A 20010-nucleotide genomic window follows, 5' to 3' on the forward strand; every position below is an offset into this window, starting at 1 on the left:
GAAGAGTTTGGTGAAATCGATGGCTAAGGTGGATTTTACAAAGATGTAAGACTAGTAGTCTTTATCTTGAGTTGGGACAAGTTACTCATCCTAACTTGGGACAAGCCTTAAGTTTTTAAAACTCCTAAAGAATCCTACCTAGAGGACTAGTCCTAAGTTAGTTTTTAATAACTCCTAAAGAGTCCCAGGACTAGTCTTAAGTTAGAACTAGCCTTAAGTTTGTGATAACTTCTAAAGAGGTCTAGGACTGGTCCTAACTTAGACTGTCTTTATGAAACCGACCACTGGCCAGTGTGACATTTATTAATCCGTCCATCTATATAAACTGTATTGTATTCTAAAGATGTATTATATTACTTGTATATATTTTTTTTTAAGTGAGTTGTAAAATATACTTACTACAATCTGTAAATAAAATATCACTTTCAAAGTTGTGAATTTATTCAGAGAAGTGTTTGGTTATTCATTTATGTAATTATTTAGTGTAGCCACAATCTGGCTGTGACGTGTATATATTAAAAAGAAGAAAAAAAACCCCATTAAACATAGGGATTGGTGGGCTACTGGGTAGAATTGAACAAAATACAATTGGGGCATGCTTTAGATGGTGTCCTGTATATTGTATACCTGAGGATGGCACCCGAAGGTAAAGCTTGGGTGCCATTTGTCCCTCGAGGACCAACCTCGTAGACCAACCCCATGGTGACGTATTCCTTTAAGGCAAAGTGGGCACAATTACAAATCAAGAAAAACTGGGGAACAATAATGGAAGTTTTTGACAAATTAGATCCCATTTATCGTTTTCCACTACAGTATCACAGGAATGAAAATACGATTACTTTAGCTCCAGTTCATGATTTCTACAGCCTCATGTTTGGCCAAGGCAGGGAATAACTCTAGCAAGGTGGAAACTTTCACGGACACTCGAGCATGTTTCAACTGCTGAGTTACCCATGCATATTAAGTTGTACCATACATTGTTCTCGACCAATTCACAGTTTAAAAGCTTGTATGGTTATGAGCCATCTGTAAAAAACGGATCAAGCAGGCAGGATTCAATACCCAAAATACAATGATTTACTCATCTTTTATTAAAAGTTTGTTTGAAGAAACTAGAATTAGCTGTTCCAAACTTAACAAATTGAAAAGAACAACCATTATTCCTCCATGGAGAACAACTAAAGACATTTCATTTCCTATTGGTTGATAATCGGCTGGGCGGAATTCTGATTGGTAGAACCTAAAAAGTTTGCATTTGATTTTGTTTTGTTTTTGTGGCATATATTTTTGTGAGTGGCGCTATGATGGCATGATGTCATCGGCTGTTGATTTTCCAGATGTTTCTAAAAAGTTTACGAGTGAAGAAAGCCCAAATAAGAATATCCTAATCTTGGTGACCATCTACGAATCGGCAAACGCGACCCAACAATAAGTATGGAGCGTCAAATCTGATATAAAGATGTCTTTAAATCAATGCTGAAGTTTCATATTCATTTCATTCGAATAATCTCAATAATTAGCAAAATTATTATTCAAGTTAATAAATAACATTTTTGATAATTTTAAAAATGAATTTCCTGTACCCAGACTTACTGATATTGGTGATTGTTTGTTGTTATTTAAAAATGTTTAGATTTATGATGTATACGGCGGCTTATAAAAATGCAACCAAAAACTATTGCCCATCTATAAATAGTTGCCCGTTCGCGAATTACATACACGGGGCAAACCATAACAAACCACACATTAGTGCACACAACGTACATACGGCAAGTATAGGGACACGTCATTTATTGAAACTTTGGACCGCCGAATAATTTCAACTTCGCCAACATCATCTTTTGTTGGCTATTCTCTTCTGGATTGTGGTAGTTCTTGTAGAGGAGAGGAGATTTGAGTTGATGAGTCACCAATTGTTACTAGTTGCTGGTGGTAGACAAGTTGGTAGGTCTCATCTCATTTTGTGGAAATATTCTATTCTACTTCATGGTTTAATGTTATTGTGAAAATGTTAGTGTAGCCCACCTTGTTTGTTGAGCTGTTAATGGCTCCGCTTTTAACATCGGTCTCATCACTGTCACCCACCTTGTTGAGCTGTTAATGGCTCCGCTACATCGGTCTCATCACTGTCATGGTAATGGTGACAGTGATGAGACCGATGTTAAAAGCGGAGCCATTAACAGCTCAACAAGGTGGGCTATTGTTAGTGTGTAGCGAGTGGTAATCATGGTAATTTCCATGCAGTGTTTACTTTTTTAAACATTGTGCTGCTGTGCTGTTAACCAGTTACAGTATGGATGGGTAGTCTCCCCGTCTCCAGTCACTGAGTGATGGTCTACAAATATTGACTGCTTCGAGTGCTATGGTTAAAACTATGACTCCCGAGGTGATCCCCCGGAGCGTTCTATTTTCACGAGGCGAAGCCAAGGGAAAATAGAACGTTCCGGGGATCACCGAGGGAGTCATAGTTTAAACCATTGCACGAGTAAAAGCAGCCAATATTTGTTTTATAACACCCCAAACATTTCTAAATAATGTACAGACTTTACAGACCTGAATGCTACAATCCACGGACGGCGCGAATACAGATAGCGAAAACTTTTACTGTGCTCTGCATGTAATCCGAAATGGTAACAGACTATTAATTTATCATCCTCTTACACGCAACGGACGTCTGGGTACTGCACGCCGTGTGCTAGTCTTGGGACTAGCACACGGCAAACCGATGCACTATCACACGGCCGTCGTCTAGCAAAACTAAGACATGTCATGTGACGCGCTCTAAACCAATGAACTGGCAGAATATTTGTAAGGGGTGTTATAATCTCTGTTAGTTCTTCCTCCCTGCTGTATCTAGCAAAGAAATAGCAAACTTAAATTTCTCAATGCTGTTTTTTGTACCCATTCATTTTCAAGAGGACAGTGGCCCATGGGGAGTGGATGGAGTCTCCCTTCTCCATTATCAATCTGAAATGATCATGTGACCTTGATTTGAGTAACTCAAAATATGCAAATCAATTTGATTACTCAAATAAATAATGTTAAAAAAACATGTTATTGTTAAATTAGCAACTTTTTCAAAGTGTTGTTTACATTTTTTAAACAAAAAACCAATTCATTACTCGTCACCAAGAAAGGTTTTTATGCTAATAATTATTTTGAGTGATTACCAATAGTGTCCACTGCCTTTAACAACAATGATGATATTTTCCCCTCAGAATGACCAGACATCACGCTCGTCTGCCTGAACCGTAGACGATGTTTGGTCGAATAACAATCAGCAAGACTCTCCTTGTAACAGCTATCTCGTTATCGCTGGCCCTCAGTGAGGCAGGGAGCACTTCACAAGAAACAAAGCCACGGCAACCTCCATCTGATGATGTTGGATCCAGGCCCCCTCTCTACAAAGAAGGGGCGCGAGTTGCAACTTATAACACTTGCAGTGAGAAAACGGCATCCAATCATAAACACAGGTTAGAATGTAACGAATGACACGACAACAACCTACATTTTGGAATGGGAGTGGCTGCCACTCTGAGTTCGGTCGGTCGCAGGTCTGCAGGGGCTTAGCTCATCAATTAGACTAAGCATTTTTGCTTGCATTTGGCCTTTTTCCCACATCCTTTGAACTTTCCTTGAAATGTTACAGTTTTCGAGAAGTAAGTAGAAATACGTCCGACCAAATCTCAAAGTTTTAAAAACAGTGATTTTAACAGATGTTTAAACTTAAACGACCGACTGAGTTTAAACTTTCAGGAAAAATATCTTGGGTAAATAGGTTTTACATGCTAAAATAGTTTTTGTCTCCTGAGACGAACATTCTTTTTGTGACATTGTTTTACTCATTACTTAAGAACTTAAAGTTTCATGTAAATCTGTGGACATTGTGGTTTGTGTCCTACAAGTAGCCAAACTCTTCTTTGTGTATTTATGTTTTGTTATTTATGTTTATATTTCTGTTGTAATTGTAATTTGTTGTATTGTAAAGCGCATTAGAGATGTTAATTCATATTATGCGCTATATAAATAATAATAATAATAATAATAATAATAATAATAATAATAATAATAATAATAATAATAATAACAACAATAAGACTTGTAATGCGCACATATCCACCCTGCTGGGTGTTCAAGGCGCAGTAAAACCAAAACAAGACAAAAACAAAACACAACACAAAGAAAAACAGACACAACAAAATTAGTCATTGAAAACCTGTGACATAAGATAAGTTTTGAGAAGAGACTTGAATTTTGAGGTACAAACACAAGATCGAAGATTAAGTGGTAGAGAGTTCCAGATGCGTGGCGCGGCTGAAGAAAAAGACCTGTCACCCCATGAGTGTCGAGACTTGGGTTCAATGAGGAGAAGCATGGAACTTGATCGAAGATTCCTTGATGGAGTGTAAACTTGAAGCATTTCAGAAATATAGTGGGGAGCCTTGCCATTTAGAGCTTTGTGGACAATGAGCATCAGCTTGAAGATGATTCCATGTTATTTATGATTATTATTATTATTTGTTTAAGTTTACATATTTCAGTTAAATTATTTATTTAATTGATTATTAATATCCTAGAGATCTGATGATCGTGAGTACCCTGGATGGTAAAGTGTCTGCTCTTGATCTTCACAATGCCGGGTCAGTCCAGTGGACGTTGGATACAGACATCGGTCCTCTAATGGACTCCTCCATTAGTAAACTAGAGGTATGCATGACAAAAAGTCCCTATCCACAGGGGAAAAAAGTTACAATTGTACCGTGTCACATTCACATGCATATAACATTTTAAAGAAAAGAAATGGATACTGAACCCGCAGTCCGTGTATTTGCTAATAAGCACAATTTTGCAGAGAACCAGCTGCAACTAGTGTTCATTTCATTGTGTTCTGGTGGGTTACCGTTTTCTGCGGAGCTAGACTTTGTTCTATGCTTAGTACTGTTTGATCAGTTGGTATAAAGTTGCAATTTTAATACCTTTGAGAAAGACTTGAAACTTCAGGCCATTAACTATTTTTTGCATTTACACTATAGGCCAAAGATTATAGAGCGCCGAAGGCGCAAGATGCGGAACTGAAGCTTTATCTATTGTTGGAACGTGAAATACGCATGGGCGCCATTTCAGCAAGTGAATGTTTTGTTTTCCATTGATAGAAATGGTCATTGTCTGCACTAATCTGCACTAATCTATTGTTGTATCAAAAGAGTTACTTGCCGAAATGGCGTCCAGTGGGATTTCACAATTCAGCCCGAGTTCCGCATCTTGCGCCTACGGCGCTCTATAATCTTTGCTATAGGCTCTTTGGGTTGGTAATTCAGCTTATTCTATTTTTTCTTTTTTATACTCTTGTAAGATCGTCGGTACTGACGGCAGCTACAAGGTGATTCCATCCCTTGATGGGGGTTTATACCGCTGGGATGGGCACAACGTTGAGCCGGTACCCATCAATGCAGACACGCTTATGAGCTCCTCGTTCAAGCTAAGCAACGATGCTATGATGGTTGGAGGGAAAGAGACGAGTACTTATGGTATCAATGCTGGCACAGGGCAGGTAAGCTGAATAAGCGTCTCAAGAAAATAATTACCCAACTTTTGAATTTATGTTCTGCCAAAATAGCCTACTTCAGAAGTAGACAATCCTGCACAATTGTACATTACGTAAAGTTTCAATTTCTTTTTCTATTCATTACTAGAGTTTCAATTAGCCTTTTTGAGGTATGATGGCCACTATAGGAGTGCACTGTTTGATTTGTGTGTATACAGACAAACTTACCCAAACCTAATAATGTCAAAGTATCGTGTCGAACATATCCCAAAATGGCTTATTCCTTGCTGTTTTCATTACTAGAGTTTCAATTCGTTGACCAAAGCAATTATTTTTGAGCTTCAATTCATTGCTCTGCATATTAATAAGAATTTCTATTCCTTGCTCTGCACTTTGAGTTTCAATTCCTTGCTCTGCACTTTGAGTTTCAATTCCTTGGTCTATGCATTTCTTAGAGTTTCAATTCCTTGGTCTATGCATTTCTTAGAGTTTCAATTCCTTGGTCTATGCATTTCTTAGAGTTTCAATTCCTTGGTCTATGCACTTCTTAGAGTTTCAATTCCTTGGTCTATGCATTTCTTAGAGTTTCAATTCCTTGGTCTATGCATTTCTTAGAGTTTCAATTCCTTGGTCTATGCATTTCTTAGAGTTTCAATTCCTTTGTCTATGCATTTCTTAGAGTTTCAATTCCCTGGTCTATGCATTTCTTAGAGTTTCAATTCCTTGGTCTATGCATTTCTTACGAGTTTCAATTCCTTGGTCTATGCATTTCTTAGAGTTTCAATTCCTTTGTCTATGCATTTCTTAGAGCTTCAATGCAATGGTCTACACATTACATTACAGTTTCAATTATGTGCCCTAAGTCATAATGAACATAGTCTGCCTGTTAATTAAAGTTGTATTCCTTGCTCCTCACATTTTTCAGAGTTTTAAATCCTTGCTCTACGCATTACTTACAGCTCCAATTCCTTTCCCTGTATTGTTAGATTTTGTATATTTGCGGCGAGAGCGGTTGTCACATGTTCGAAGAGAACCAAAGTAAAGATGAAGATGACATCATCGTTATTCAGCGAGTTCAGAGAATATGCCGAGCCGTTGAGCAGCGCACTGGAGCAGAAAAGTAAGAAACAGTTCTCAGTTCTGGCAGGGGTTTTTCTTTTGTACTTTCTCACAATCTATGCACGAATTTCATAAAGCTACTTTTAAGCAGAAAATATTGCTCAAGAATTTTCTGCTTAGCAAAAATGAGCAGGATACCAGTCACAAATTGTACATGTGACATAGCGGTTTGGCTGGTAACCTTATTCTGGTAAGCACAATTTTGTTATGCTCAGCTTCTTTCTCTACTAAGGCAGCTCTATGATGGGCTCTGTTCATCCCTATGAGTCTGCTGTTATAACTAATGCCACTGAGTTGTGTCTTGTACCTTGGCTTGCTACGCCAAAAACTCTTGCAGTTCTTACCTAAGATTTGGGTTGGAATCCCGGTAGTTATACTTGTGTCCTTGAGCAAGACAATAGTTTCGTCACTGCGGCATAAATGGGTACATGTGAGGTCAGAAATTATTGTTGGTTTTGATTTAGCTTGGTGTGCTACATATTTGGCAGCACAGGCTGTAAACTCCCAAGGGAGCTGAAATGGTTTAGATGAAATAAATGGCCCAGTGACCAGTGGTAATAATGTTGGAATGCTGTGAGCGTCACTAAGTGATGGATTTGAGTGTTATATAAGAAGCCACCATTGTTGTTAATAACAATAATGACATATTTTTAACAATTAACATATTTGATTTCTTTCTACAAAGATGGAACTTCAGTGTCGGTCAACACGAGATATCCTACCTCCCCGGTTCCCATGACAACGAAGATGCTCACCACGACGACGATTACGATGATGACTACCAGGGATCAGTCTGCATCGAGGAATCGGACGAGGAACGGGCGGACTCCAGAGACTTATTGCATCCCGACTATAAGGTCTTCATCTCTCCTGGAACGGTGTTAGCCTTCAGTGAGAATGATCCTACCAGGTTGCTGTGGAAAAAAGAGGTTTGTGATTTTCCAGTTTGCCGTGAGAAATACTTCATGAGCAACTTTGTGGGGTGTCAGTAATTTTGATGGTTTATAAAAAAATTCAAACTTTGCAGCCAAATTGAGTTTAAAATACAGAGTTTTATAAAAAATAGATTTGTTAAAAATTACAGAAAAAAAACTAGGAAATACAATTTGGTTTTATACATTTAAAAGTAAACTGGCTTGTGTCAGTGACTAAAATATTTAAACCAAATTGCACGGTTAAAAAAAAGCACATAAAAAGAACAAGGATAGTGGCCGAGTGGGTTAGAGCATTAAATTCAAGTTCTGTAGGATTTGAAACTTTGCATGGTGGAAATACGATATGGAAAGGTTTGCGGTAACACCATGTAATGACTATCTCTAATGAGTTGGGGTGGTTTTGAAAAGAACCGTTGGCTTCAACAAATTCAAGTTCTGGTGGTTAAGTCACTGGAGTGTGGGTTCGAGTCCCGGTCGTTACACTTGTTTCCATGAACAACTTTACTATAATTGCTTCTCTTCACCCAGGAGTATAAATGGGTACCTGCGCTTTTTGTTCCAGGGATGTTTGAATCATTGTTAATGATTTGTTGCTGTTTCATCCTTTGATATTCCACCTTTTCTTCAGTTTTCAACTGCCATTGCTGCCGTGTGGACCATAAAGGAGGGCCAGCTGAAGCCCCTTGATCTCTTCGATGTGAAAAACATTCCTCTGTTGGGAGCTGATGGCAAAGTGCCCCCATCCTCGGAATTCGTTCATCCTGTTCTCTACATGGGTACGTTTAAAGGGAAATTATGTCATTCATATTTGTGTTTATATGGATTTGTCGGTTAGGTTATAACATGGAAACTCATTCCACTGACCTGTTAACATTCACTTGTTCGTGACTGCCAAGAAAAATGAGAGCAAATGGTGAAAATTTTAAAGCCGTCAGACAGATCATGCTCTATTGAAACTCACACATTCAAATGATGGTTGGTCAACAAACGCTTCAAAATTTTACAAAATGAATATTACTCTGAAAGAGAACGGCAACTGGTGAAACAATTTCACTGCTTGGCAGGCCTGGAATTACACGAAGGTCACAGAGGTCATGGCCTCTGTTGCCCCTAGATTTGGCCTTGGTGCCCCTCAACATTTTCCAATGGAAGTGACCTTTGGAAATTGAAATTAGCCTAGCCTTCTCAAAGATAAAATTCCAGGCCAGGCTTAATTGGGAATAAAATGTACTTTCATTCAAGAAACTCTGAATGCCAATTTTAAATTTATAATGTAACGCTATCATATCATTTGTAGGTGAATACAACAAGCAAGCTTATGTGCACCCATCCAAAACGCTGCAGCAGAGCGTCAACGAGGCAGCAACAGTAGCAGCAGCTGCAGCAGCAGCAAGTCAAAGTTCATCTGGTCCAGGAAGCAGCAACGCTCTTGCCTTACCCAGAGTTCAGTGGCGACCCTACATATCAACGCCCTCTAGAACGCCGATTGTTTCTAACTCGAAGCGACCACCATGGGCTGTGGATGCTGGCTCTATCACAGTCTGGTCTCAATATCCATTTGGTATGAAACTTCTTGATTTATTTTTACCTTTTTGATATCTTTCCCCCCTCAAAACACAAAGTTTGCCACAATTCCAGGGCGTGTTATGGTCTAGCAGTTAGGAGCACCGGATTCAAGCTCTGGTGTTTCTGATTAGCAGAGTGTGGGTTCAAGTCCCGGTCGTGACCCATGTCCATAAGCTCTTAAGAAACTTAACCATGATTGATTCGTAAAGTAGGAGAAGTAGTGCTTTCTGCTCTACCAGTCAGGCATCTGATGGATGATACCCGAACCTATATTTGTATGGACTGTAAAGCGGGCAACGCTGTTTCTGCCCCAGTAGTAGGTGGCAACGGCCTCCTGGGACAATAGTTGATTTGTAGCCCACACCTTGAAGTGGCTTAAGGCCTTATTTGTCTGGCGACCTATTAATAATAAGCTTAAGCCGTGTCCGAATTCACATCAATCTTGTCCCCTGTGACATGAGGTTGCCTTGGTAAGATGACCGACTAGAAGGATTGTTTTGAAATTGGCGCTACGAAGCGTCCTATAACTGTCTATATAGGACTCCTATATTGAATTTTGGAGCATCACAGCAGTATATACATGGCAAGAATAACATATGATGCATGTTCCACCAATCAATGAAAAGGATCTTTGCTTGAACCAGTTTTGTTTGAAACTGTTTGTTGCGCTTTGACTTCTAATCATATTTATGAATTATTGTGTATGTTAAGTTTTTCAGTCAAAGAGTTTTGATCAGGAAAATTTACAAAACTACAGTTTTTTTATTTTATTTTTTAATTTTTTATTATCATCCGTTTTTGTGTCCGTTTGTCTTTGTTACAGATTTAGGATATTACTCACTGGATCAGCAGAGCCTTTTAAAGTTTCATGTGATTGGTCCAAACAAGAAACCGGCTTTTGTTGATTCTAACGATAGCGGTTCCCCTGACGACCCTGATGGACTTGAAATATTGCTGACAGTCTCTGCTGCATTTTGGTGGTAAGTAGCTGGAAAGATTTTTTGTAAAATGTAGAATTAATCTTTGCCTTTGAAGTCTGCTTTTAATTTCCTGTAAGTAAAACAAAACTTTCAAAAACGAACTGAGGATTGCGAATGTTTTAAGGAACATTTAAGAATTGGTTAGAAAACAAATCGTCTAAGATCACAGATTTACGTCAAACTAAAGGCTAGGTCACACAGGCCCCAATAACGAGAACGAAAACGTTAACGATAAAAATGAACGCTCGTGCTTGGTTGAAGTGCTCCAAGCAGAATACGCCCAAGCTCATTCAACCAATGGAGGGCGTGCATTTTTATCGTTATTGTTTTCGTTCTCGTTATCGTGGCCTGTGTGACCGGGCCTTTACACGGTCTATGTTGATGATAGTAGAAAACATCCCTTGAAATATTTCTGTCTGAAATGTTATATTTGATGAGAAATAAATCACACTAATTTTTCATTTGGAGTTAATCGCTCAGTGAGCATTTTAATAAAAAAATAAAAAATTGATGGCATGAAAAATGTAAATTGTAATCGGTTTTTCCCTATTCTCTTGTGACCAAGATGGCCAATCTATCTCAAACTTCTACAGGGTTCTACAGGTAACATAAGCGCTCACACTGCCAGCAACTGTTTTCTTAGCAAAATGCAATTCTGTAATGTTGCATTGTTCCAGCACTTGACAGGGTTAACCACTTCACTTTTCTTAACTGGCTCCTGGCTAACGGTTATAAATACAAGGAACAACTTATTTTCAGTGGCCGGTTTTATTTCGGAATTCTACACCATTTTAAGAAATTATCTTTTTACATTTTGTACAGGAAAGAAATCCTGGCAATAAGTCTGGTTCTGGCCCTTGGTATGCAGTTCTTGTGTCATATGCTGAGGCCAGGTGCCAGACTAGAGAGAGTGGATAGTTTAAGCTTTGGCAGAGTCAGCACACAAGAGTCGGTGTTTGAGGACACCAGTGGAGGTGCAGAGAACCAGCCAAAAGAGTATAAATCGAGGTAAGAATATTATCGGGCTTTGCGAAGCCATGGTTTTGGGTTTGGGCTCTGTCTTGGACTCTGTCAGTTGTTTTGAAAACGTGTGGTTTCGATACAGGGCTTCAAAGAGGTAGAAGGAGCCTAAACTCGGGGTCCAAGCCTAATCGATGGTTTTCGAAAACACCCATTCACCTTGGCATGAAGTTGTGAGGCTGTGTCTGAATTAGAATAAGTAACATGCATAGTGGCTACAGCTAGATTTTCGTGTCAGTCGTGTGTTAGCCGTAGCTGTATCCACCACTTCAGATACGGCTAAGGCTGTGGATAAAAAGGCAGGTCCCTCAAAAATTTTGATTATCAATGCACTGATTGTACTAATCAAATAGGGAATCAGACAAAATGTCCTCATTCTGAACTTGTAGATTTGCCCCGATCCACATGCTTCTTCATTTTGCATGAATAGATATTTACATTCTTTGATTATGAAAGGTCAAATCAAATTTCCCCAGGATTTTTTAAACTCTGGCATTTCGGCCCAAATTTTGGAAGTTTTGCCAAAAACACACTAAGCTGAAATGAGGACCTTTATAATGTTTTCTACTTTTTATCTTGGTTTTAAGCAAAGTGCAAATCTTCAAATTCTTCAAATCGTCAGTCTTTTAATTATGCCTTTTAATTTAATTATGTGTGTTTATACTTGTGCCCTCTGGTTTTTCCCAATGTATTTTTGACAATGTTTAACCTATTAATATCTTGTTTATTTTCATATTGTTAATTTTTTATTTTGTGTAATTTTTTAATATATTTGATATTTTTCACTGTGATGAATGTCTTTATAAATCGTTTTTGCAAAAAAAAAAAAAAAAAAAAAAAAAATGCCCATGTGCAATCTGGAGTGTTCTGTATGGTTTTTGTCTTGATGAGTATTGGGAATTTGAGTGTTGTGAATTTAAAGAAAGAAACAAACATGAAACCGATGTATTATAAACTGCAATTTGCACATTTCTTTTGTGGTCCACCCTTTTCATGGTCTTCTTTCAATTCACTTGTCCAAAATTGTATTTAATTTAATGAATTTTGTATGTATTCGATTGTTTGTGTTTTGTTTTTATTTGTATTCTTAATTTTTGTTTATTCTTACTAGTATAGTATTTAGTTTAGCCACTGTTTACTTATTAAATATCTGCTGTTGCTTAGTTACCTGTTGTTTATTAGGCCTACTTTGTTTACAATAATAATTACATATCTATATTTATATTTTTGTGTAGCCCAGGTTTGGGGCAACAGTTTAACGAATCATAGTATGTATTCCTTTTGCTGTCCCTTGGCTATCTCAAGTTTATTGTCTTGTGTTTTGTCATAAATACAGTTTTTACGGTAAACAAAAGATCCTCAATAGTAATAATAGTATCGGCCTTATACGATCGTTTGTTTATTGGGAGAACACTGATTCATTATTTGGCTTTAGAATTTTTAGATACTGTTTTTAGTTTGAGATATAATCTTTAATTATGATATAAACCCATCTGGCTACTTGTGCTCAGTTTTTTCAACACTTTTTACAATTTATGTTTGTTTGTGTACCTGAAGTTTTTGTCTTTTTGAAACCTTTTTACCTTTTCTTTCCTCCAGGTACCTGACGGACTTTGAACATCAGCAGTGTCTTGGTAAGGGTGGATTCGGCATCGTTTTTGAAGCCAAGAATGTTGTCGATGAAAACAGCTATGCAGTCAAGAGAATTTGCCTTCCAAACAGGTACAGAGAATTCTGACAATTCTATGCAAAATATTCAAGCATTCACATGAGAGGTTTTTAAAGGGTCTATGTACTTTTTGTAGGACAAAAAACACAATGTCCATAGATTTACACTAAACTTACACAGTTTGAAGATAATGATAGTAGAAAGCTTCCCTGAAAATGTTACTTGCTGATGAGGTGCTGTAGTTTTTGAGAAATGAGTAAACAATGTCATGAAAATAATTTTCGGTGATCATGAGACGAAAATTATTTTAGCATGTAAAAATGTGGTTTCATGACATTGTTTTACTCATTTCTCAAAAACTACAGCACCTCAATTAGTAATATTTTAAGGTACGCTTTCTGCTATCATTTTCTTCAAACGGTGTAAGTTTAATGTAAATCTGTGGACGTTGTGTTTTGTGTTACAAAAAGTACCCAAAGAGACTTTTTGAATATTGAAGTTTTATAGTGAAGAGGTAGCCAATACCAGCGATGTAGTGCTGCAACAAAACATGATCACTTTCTCCCCTGATGAGAGTTTGCTTCTTGATTAACTCCCTTTAACCAAATTGTTGTTTGTTTTCCACAGAACCCAAGCGCGTAAGAAAGTTCTTCGTGAGGCTCGGATATTGGCTAGATTGGATCACAGCGGTATCGTTCGCTACTTCAACTCGTGGTTAGAGGAGCCCCCGGCGGGTTGGCAGAAACAGCAAGATGATCTCCTCCTCGGAGACAGCCACGTCAACTCCAGCCAAGCCACGCTTCTATCCCATTCCACAACGGCCAATTTTAACAAGGACAGTCTTTTAGTGCGAGACAAAGAACAGTTTCTGAATCAAACGGGTTCACATCTTCCAACCCCAGGCGGGGACAGAGATGTAGAGAGCGATCTCTTCATACCGACCGTCGCCAATGAGGACCTTTCGCGGCGAGTCGGGACGTACCTCTCAAATTTACCGGATGAGAGCGGTTCATTTAGTATCGAATTCCGTGATGAAGATGACGGCGAAGCAGGGATGAACTTAACACCAAAGATCGACGAATCGGATTACGGCAAAAGTGGCGACTCCGATTTAAAAACACCAGTGAATGGTCCACTGTACCTTCCCTTCAAGAATTATTCCATAGTTCCAAACAATCACAGACAACCCGACTGTGAGACCTCGGACTCACTCCAAGTGGTGTTCGAAACGAACAGTACTGCTTCAAAAAGCAACCGCGCAAACACGAGGAACAATAACACGAATAACTGTGGGTCGGAGAGCTCCACGTCCGATTTCAGTCATGAGCTGTCGAGGGTTTCTGATGGACACTCGAGTAAAGGCGAAGCCGAGGAGCCCAAACCATGTCAGGGTGTCCCTAAGGTCTATCTTTACATCCAGATGCAGCTTTGCCAGAAAGAAACACTGAAGGATTGGTTGGGTGCAAACACTCTGAGTAGGGACCGGGTGAAGCTTCTGCACATCTTCCAGCAGATCTTGGGAGCGGTGGAGTATGTTCATACGTGTGGGATGATCCATAGAGACCTCAAGGTAGGATTAGGGAGTAGGATAAAGGCCTGGTCCCACTACATCGATAACGAGAACTATAACGATCACGACGCAAAGAGAACGCATTCCATTGGTTGAATGAGCGTGTGCGTATCCTGCGTGGAGCAATTCAACCAATAGAATGCTTTCTCTTTGCGTCGTGATAGTTATCGTTTTCGTTATCGCTGCAGTGTGACTCTGCCTTCAGTTGGCAATTAAAGGCACTGGACACTATTGGTAATTACTCAAAACAATTGTTAGCATAACACCTCACTTGGTAACGAGCAATGGAGAGCCGTTGATAGTATCAAACATTGTGAGAAATGGCTCCCCGTGAGGTAGGCCTACTTTAGTTTTTTGAGAAAGAAGTAATTTCTCACTAAAATATTTGAATTGAATTATAGACCTCAGCTAAGGTCTTAGGTCTTGAATTCAAATCTAAAAACACACAATTTGTACAAGGGTGTTTTTCTTCCATTATTCTCTCGCAACTATGACAACCAATTTTCACAGGTTTGTTATTTTATGCATATGTAGAGATACCCCAGGTCAGAAGACTGGTCTTTGACAATTACTAAAGGTGTCCAGTGCCTTTAACAGAGTTCGTTTGAAATGTAGGAGTGTTACTTTTTGTTGCTGTGAAGACATATTTGAAATATAACTCAGGTTTCCTTGTGGGTTTTACTTGAAGTATTAAGTTAAATATTGTCAAAAAAATAAAAATAATAATGAATGGCCTGACGTTTCGACCCTAGCAGAGTCTTTCTCAAAGGCTAAACATAGTAAAATATAGTCCTGAGCCAATGACCTCATACATTTATTTAATTCACAATTTGCCGTCTTTCTTTCCCATCCAGCCATCCAACATTTTCTTCTCGGCAGAGGGTACCGTCAAAGTGGGTGACTTTGGTCTGGTAACTGCAGTCGACACACAGATTGAGACATTGGACACACTGGATGATGACCAGACTAGTGTTGACTCTAATAAGAAACACACCAGTCAAGTTGGGACCCAGCTCTATATGAGTCCAGAACAGGTAATGATACTATCAAATTTGTTACGTGGAACCTTTTAGTGATTTTTTTTTTTAAATATCATTTAAAGGCACTGGGCACTGTTGGTAATTACTCAAAGTATTTATTAGCATAAAAACTTACTTGGTAAGGAGCAACGGAGAGCTGTAATAATAAACATTGTGAGAAACCGCTCCCCTGAATCATGTGGAAAGCCTGCCAATAGAGGGCGCCATCTACGTTTTCACTTGAGACCTTTCACACCCACCATGCAAAGTTTCAAATTCTAATCGTTATTTGTGATTTGTGTTTTTCCAGCTGAGTGGCAAGAGTTACGACCACAAAGTGGACATCTACTCCTTAGGTCTCATCTTCTTTGAACTGTTACATCCTTTTAGCACACAGATGGAAAGAATCATGGTAGGTGTTATTTTTTGACAGTCTTGAAGATATTTGAGGTTTTTAAGTTTCAGTAGAGGGTGTCTTGGCCTAGCGGTCAATCGCACTGGACTCAAATTGGTGTTTCTGATTAGCAGAGTGTGGGTTTGGGTCCCTAATTTGTGATCTTTATGAGCTCCGTCAGCATTTACTTTAATTTTCCGATTCAAGCCTAGTTTAAGATTGTAAGGAAATACATTTTTGTCTAACAGCTCCACAATATTTGTGTTAATTTATTTATTTTTGATAGGTAATGACAGGATCCCGGCAACAGAGTTTTCCAGATAGATTTCAAAAAGAACTCCCAAAAGAGGTAGGAGTTTTTTTTATTTATGTCTTTAGTTGTTTTCTACAAATGGTTGACTTGTGTATGTGGAGTGCTTTTCCCAAGTTCTGAGTGTACAGACCAGAGTATGGGATATACAAATAATTTTTTAATTATTTCTTTGCTTGTAATTCTGAGAAAGAGAAACAAAAATGGCAGATCAAAATGTTAATTGGTGACTTTTTACTATTTTTTCAGACCGAGCTTATTAAGTGGCTACTGTCGAACTGTCCAATGGAGAGGCCCGACACCATTGACATCACAGAAAGCACCACCTTCAAACGCCTGTACAGAGACTTTGTCCCGCCAAATCCATTGACCAATAGAGGGCGGTATGCTTCAAACTCCAGCAACTGAACACTGTCGATTTATCTTGTAGAAAGTGCCTGTACAGAGTTTTTGTCCCGCCAAATGCATTGGCCAATAGAGGGCGGTACACTTCAAACTCCAGCAACTGAACACTGTCGATTTATCTTGTAGAAAGTGCCTTAGAGATAATGCTCTCAGTGTAAATAGGACGACAGACTAATCCATTTTAGGGTGTAGTCGTAACTATTACTAGCGAGTTTCACAGTGTGTAAATCTCTTGTGGTGGAGTGATCTCCTATCTTATGAAGACCACAACAAAACGGTAAAGGGAACCCAAAAGTGTCTCCATTGGGGATTTCTAAAGAGGGGGGTGCTCCACAAGTGTATAAAGTCTAAGGGAGATTATCAACAACAGGGACAAAGGAAAAAAACAAAAAATGCATCTTCAGGGATGCGCAATTGAGTTGGCTCCGACTGTGTGTAAATTTCGTATGGGTTGCAGGCCTGTATGCTTCGTTTTTGAAAGGGCAAGGCATTTTCTCCTTGGTAAAGGGCACCCTTTGATTTCTACTAGAGCATTTCATGGGCACCAAGGCAATGACCAGGGGGCATAAAGGCGAACACCTTTGTTGCCTCTGTGAAGTATCAGGGCTAGGGTGGAGTGTCTGCTTTGAGAAGAACTGTTATGGTCTTGACTGTTGCAGCTCCAGGAAAAAGAATGGGCGTCATTTTAGGTTGTTTTTCCCGATTGCTTGGACATGATGATTCTTGTGTAGCATTGCTTGCAGTTTTGATCTTATTCATGCTGGCGCTTTTGTGTAGTTGCATAAACATTGGTTGATATGCCTGTTTGATGCATAAGAAATGGGTTGCTGGGCACGATTATTGCTTAGATAGTATGGCGGCACATTATAGTCGCCTTGAGTTGTCTCTAATGTTTCTACATTTGAACTTTTCTCAGGTTATGTCGTTATCAGTGCATAAAGTTATTCATTGAGGTCATCGATGACCAGGGCCTAATTTCATGTAGCTGCTTAAGCAGGAAGGGTAGCTAATCACAACTTAATTATGCTTACCAGGGTAAGGTTACCACCCCAAAAAAACATGTAGCACCTGTGACTGGTAGCCTTCTCATTTTTGCGTGGGAGATTTTGAGGTATATTTCCTGCTTTTAAAAGCATATCTATGATACTATACTCTGGGATCTATTTCACAAAGCACTAAGATTCATCTTATGATGTGTTGTCATTATGATCATAACAGTTTGCGTTGTGACATCACTCTTTGCTTAGCTGTTAAAATGGATTTGCACTTGGGTAGGGTCATAGATTGGTCTTTGATCAACATAATGCTTATTTATAGGCAAAGCTGTTAAGAAAGAAAGAGAAAATGAAAGTTACATGAACAACTTTCAGGTGGCACTTGCTTTAAAAACTGCTTTTCACAAGAATGTCAAATCCATCCAGGTTTTAGTGAGGTGGCAGTGGGTACATCACTCGTGAGGGAACACCACCCCTCAGAAGTCCTTAGATCTGATGTTTATGGTGAAAAATTATCTGACAAGGAAATCTCTCTTAAATTAGTTTTGCAGTGCTTCTCGCAAAGTAAGTTTTTATGGTCACAATATCTACCAATATATGACCCTATCTTTCAGATAAATTTTAGCTCTTTGTGATACAGTCCCCAGGACCAAAACATTGCCAAAGCTATAACGTATCTTAAAACAATTCACTTGACTTTTTGATTGTCTTTTAAGATCTCTTCTTCAAACGCAAAAGTAGAAGTCAGACAAACATTTATGAACTGCTGTAATTTATTTGATACATGCAAAATCAGGTTTCCAATATACAACATCTAACACAAAACAAAATTATTTCATAATACTTAAATTTAAATATCTTTTTTTGCTAACTTTATACAATAATCAACAGATTCACATTAAAAAATTAAGATTCTAAAAGTATTTGAGGTTTTCTCAGCATCAAAAATGTAATTCCTTCATTAAAAACAGATGTTAGTAATGTCTTTGCTTTTCATGGTGTTGACAAACATAAATATATGAAAAAGCTATAACTAGTAGTCTTGCAGGTACAACCTTTTGGAAATCTCTTTTGGAAGGGGTGTTGGCTTTCTTCTCAAGAAAAGCAGGAGAACTGTTTTAAACATTGAGACCACAGCGGCTCTTTTCAGAGCCAACACTCCTCTCAAAATTGATTTAAACATGATTGTTCCCACAAGGTTACTAAATTATAGTTACATCTTAAAACAGGTGTTTGAAATCGGCCATTTTTTTAACAAACTAAACTCCTTTCTACTAAAACTTATAATACATTTTTACTGTTTCTGAAATTTTAAACAGGATTATTGTCTGCTCTGGTAACTTTTTTGAGATGATGTTTGTTTTTGTGAATTTGTGACTGTCAAGTTGATTGCAGCTGAAGTTTTACAAACTCTTGCATCACTCAAAAATAAATATCTTGCTTTTTTGCTTTATAATTATTGTTTTCAACATGTTAACAACATGCTCATCATCTCTTTTGTTATTGAATTTTGAAATATGTTGCTGTGCAGTTTTTTTTTTGTTTTTTTTTAAAGTGAATTGACACTTGTACAATTTACATTGATATGTTTCAATGTATCCTCTTTGCCAATGTTGATTCAGTTTTTTTTAGTTTTTTGCATGGAAGCCCGTTGTAGAGTGTGCTATTTAAATAGTGGGTGTCTTTTCCTTGCATCAGAATAGCGACGTTTGTATTGACAAGGTTAAATTTACTCAAAAAAGAAGAAAACAAATCTGTTCTTTACATCAAATCAAACAAGGCCAAGAGGGAGACAGAACATAAGAATAATGGTCGAGCTAAATACATATCCCTGTGTGGGAAGCTTATCCAAGTTCCCTTGTTATGTGTATCTAAAATTAAAACTGGAAAAAAAACACAATTTTAGCAGAGATTTTTCTTGCATCACAATACAGTTTTAGGTTTTTTGACTGTCTGTAGACTCATTTTGTTTTTACCCATACACACCAATGTGTGTAACCACAGTATACTCAGTACTTATTTAGTATGTGACAATGCTAGCACACATCAGTGTTCATGAGTGAAATTCTTTATTTTGGTGCAAATTTAACAAAATGCCTGTATATTGTTTTCTTGTATGAATGGCCAAATTAATAATAGTTATTAATAGTAAAGAGTTTGTTTTACTGATCGAATCATGTGAATTTGGTTCACACACCCACTTATACACGGTGAAAAACACTATTAAAGTTTGCAGTTATTCATAAAGGTTTGGTTTATCACCAGTGATGTACAATGCATATTTGTTGCCTTGTATAAAAGTCACACTATGTGTGAGTAATTATTAAGTACAGTGTATATAGATATATTTTAAATTATACTTTGCAACTTCCATGTTTTTAAGTTTATTTTGTTATTGAGATATTTTTGAAAGTAAGATGGTTCCATATGGATTAAAAACTTGGTTTATTTGGGAACATAAACTTAACTTGTACTTGTTTTAT

General features: G+C 38.0%; 1 protein-coding gene across 1 annotated transcript; it reads left to right on the forward strand.

Annotated features, from left to right (window-relative positions):
- The first annotated feature begins 1759 nt into the window (after window positions 1-1759).
- On the forward strand, window positions 1760-19227 carry LOC139940528 (eukaryotic translation initiation factor 2-alpha kinase 3-like). The gene is made up of 16 exons (XM_071936821.1): window positions 1760-1944; window positions 3219-3473; window positions 4578-4707; window positions 5354-5551; window positions 6532-6665; window positions 7350-7593; window positions 8228-8375; window positions 8897-9160; window positions 9989-10145; window positions 10968-11153; window positions 12765-12887; window positions 13462-14404; window positions 15259-15438; window positions 15734-15835; window positions 16104-16166; window positions 16377-19227. Exons 2-16 carry the CDS (start codon window positions 3259-3261, stop codon window positions 16533-16535), a joined length of 3246 nt encoding a protein of 1081 aa, XP_071792922.1. The 5' UTR covers window positions 1760-1944; window positions 3219-3258; the 3' UTR covers window positions 16536-19227.
- The last annotated feature ends 783 nt before the right edge of the window (window positions 19228-20010 follow it).

The sequence above is a fragment of the Asterias amurensis genome, chromosome 8 (assembly GCF_032118995.1).
Source record: "Asterias amurensis chromosome 8, ASM3211899v1".
NCBI lineage: Eukaryota > Metazoa > Echinodermata > Asteroidea > Forcipulatida > Asteriidae > Asterias > Asterias amurensis.

What these genes read in the sequence shown, in the direction of transcription:
- LOC139940528 (XM_071936821.1), top strand. Translation starts at nt 3,259, where the DNA reads ATGTTTGGTCGAATAACAATCAGCAAGACTCTCCTTGTAACAGCTATC. An exon ending in CTGGTCTCAATATCCATTTG is followed by an intron (nt 9,161 to 9,988) that starts GTATGAAACTTC and finishes TCTTTGTTACAG; the next exon opens with ATTTAGGATATTACTCACTG. An exon ending in AGAATTTGCCTTCCAAACAG is followed by an intron (nt 12,888 to 13,461) that starts GTACAGAGAATT and finishes TGTTTTCCACAG; the next exon opens with AACCCAAGCGCGTAAGAAAG.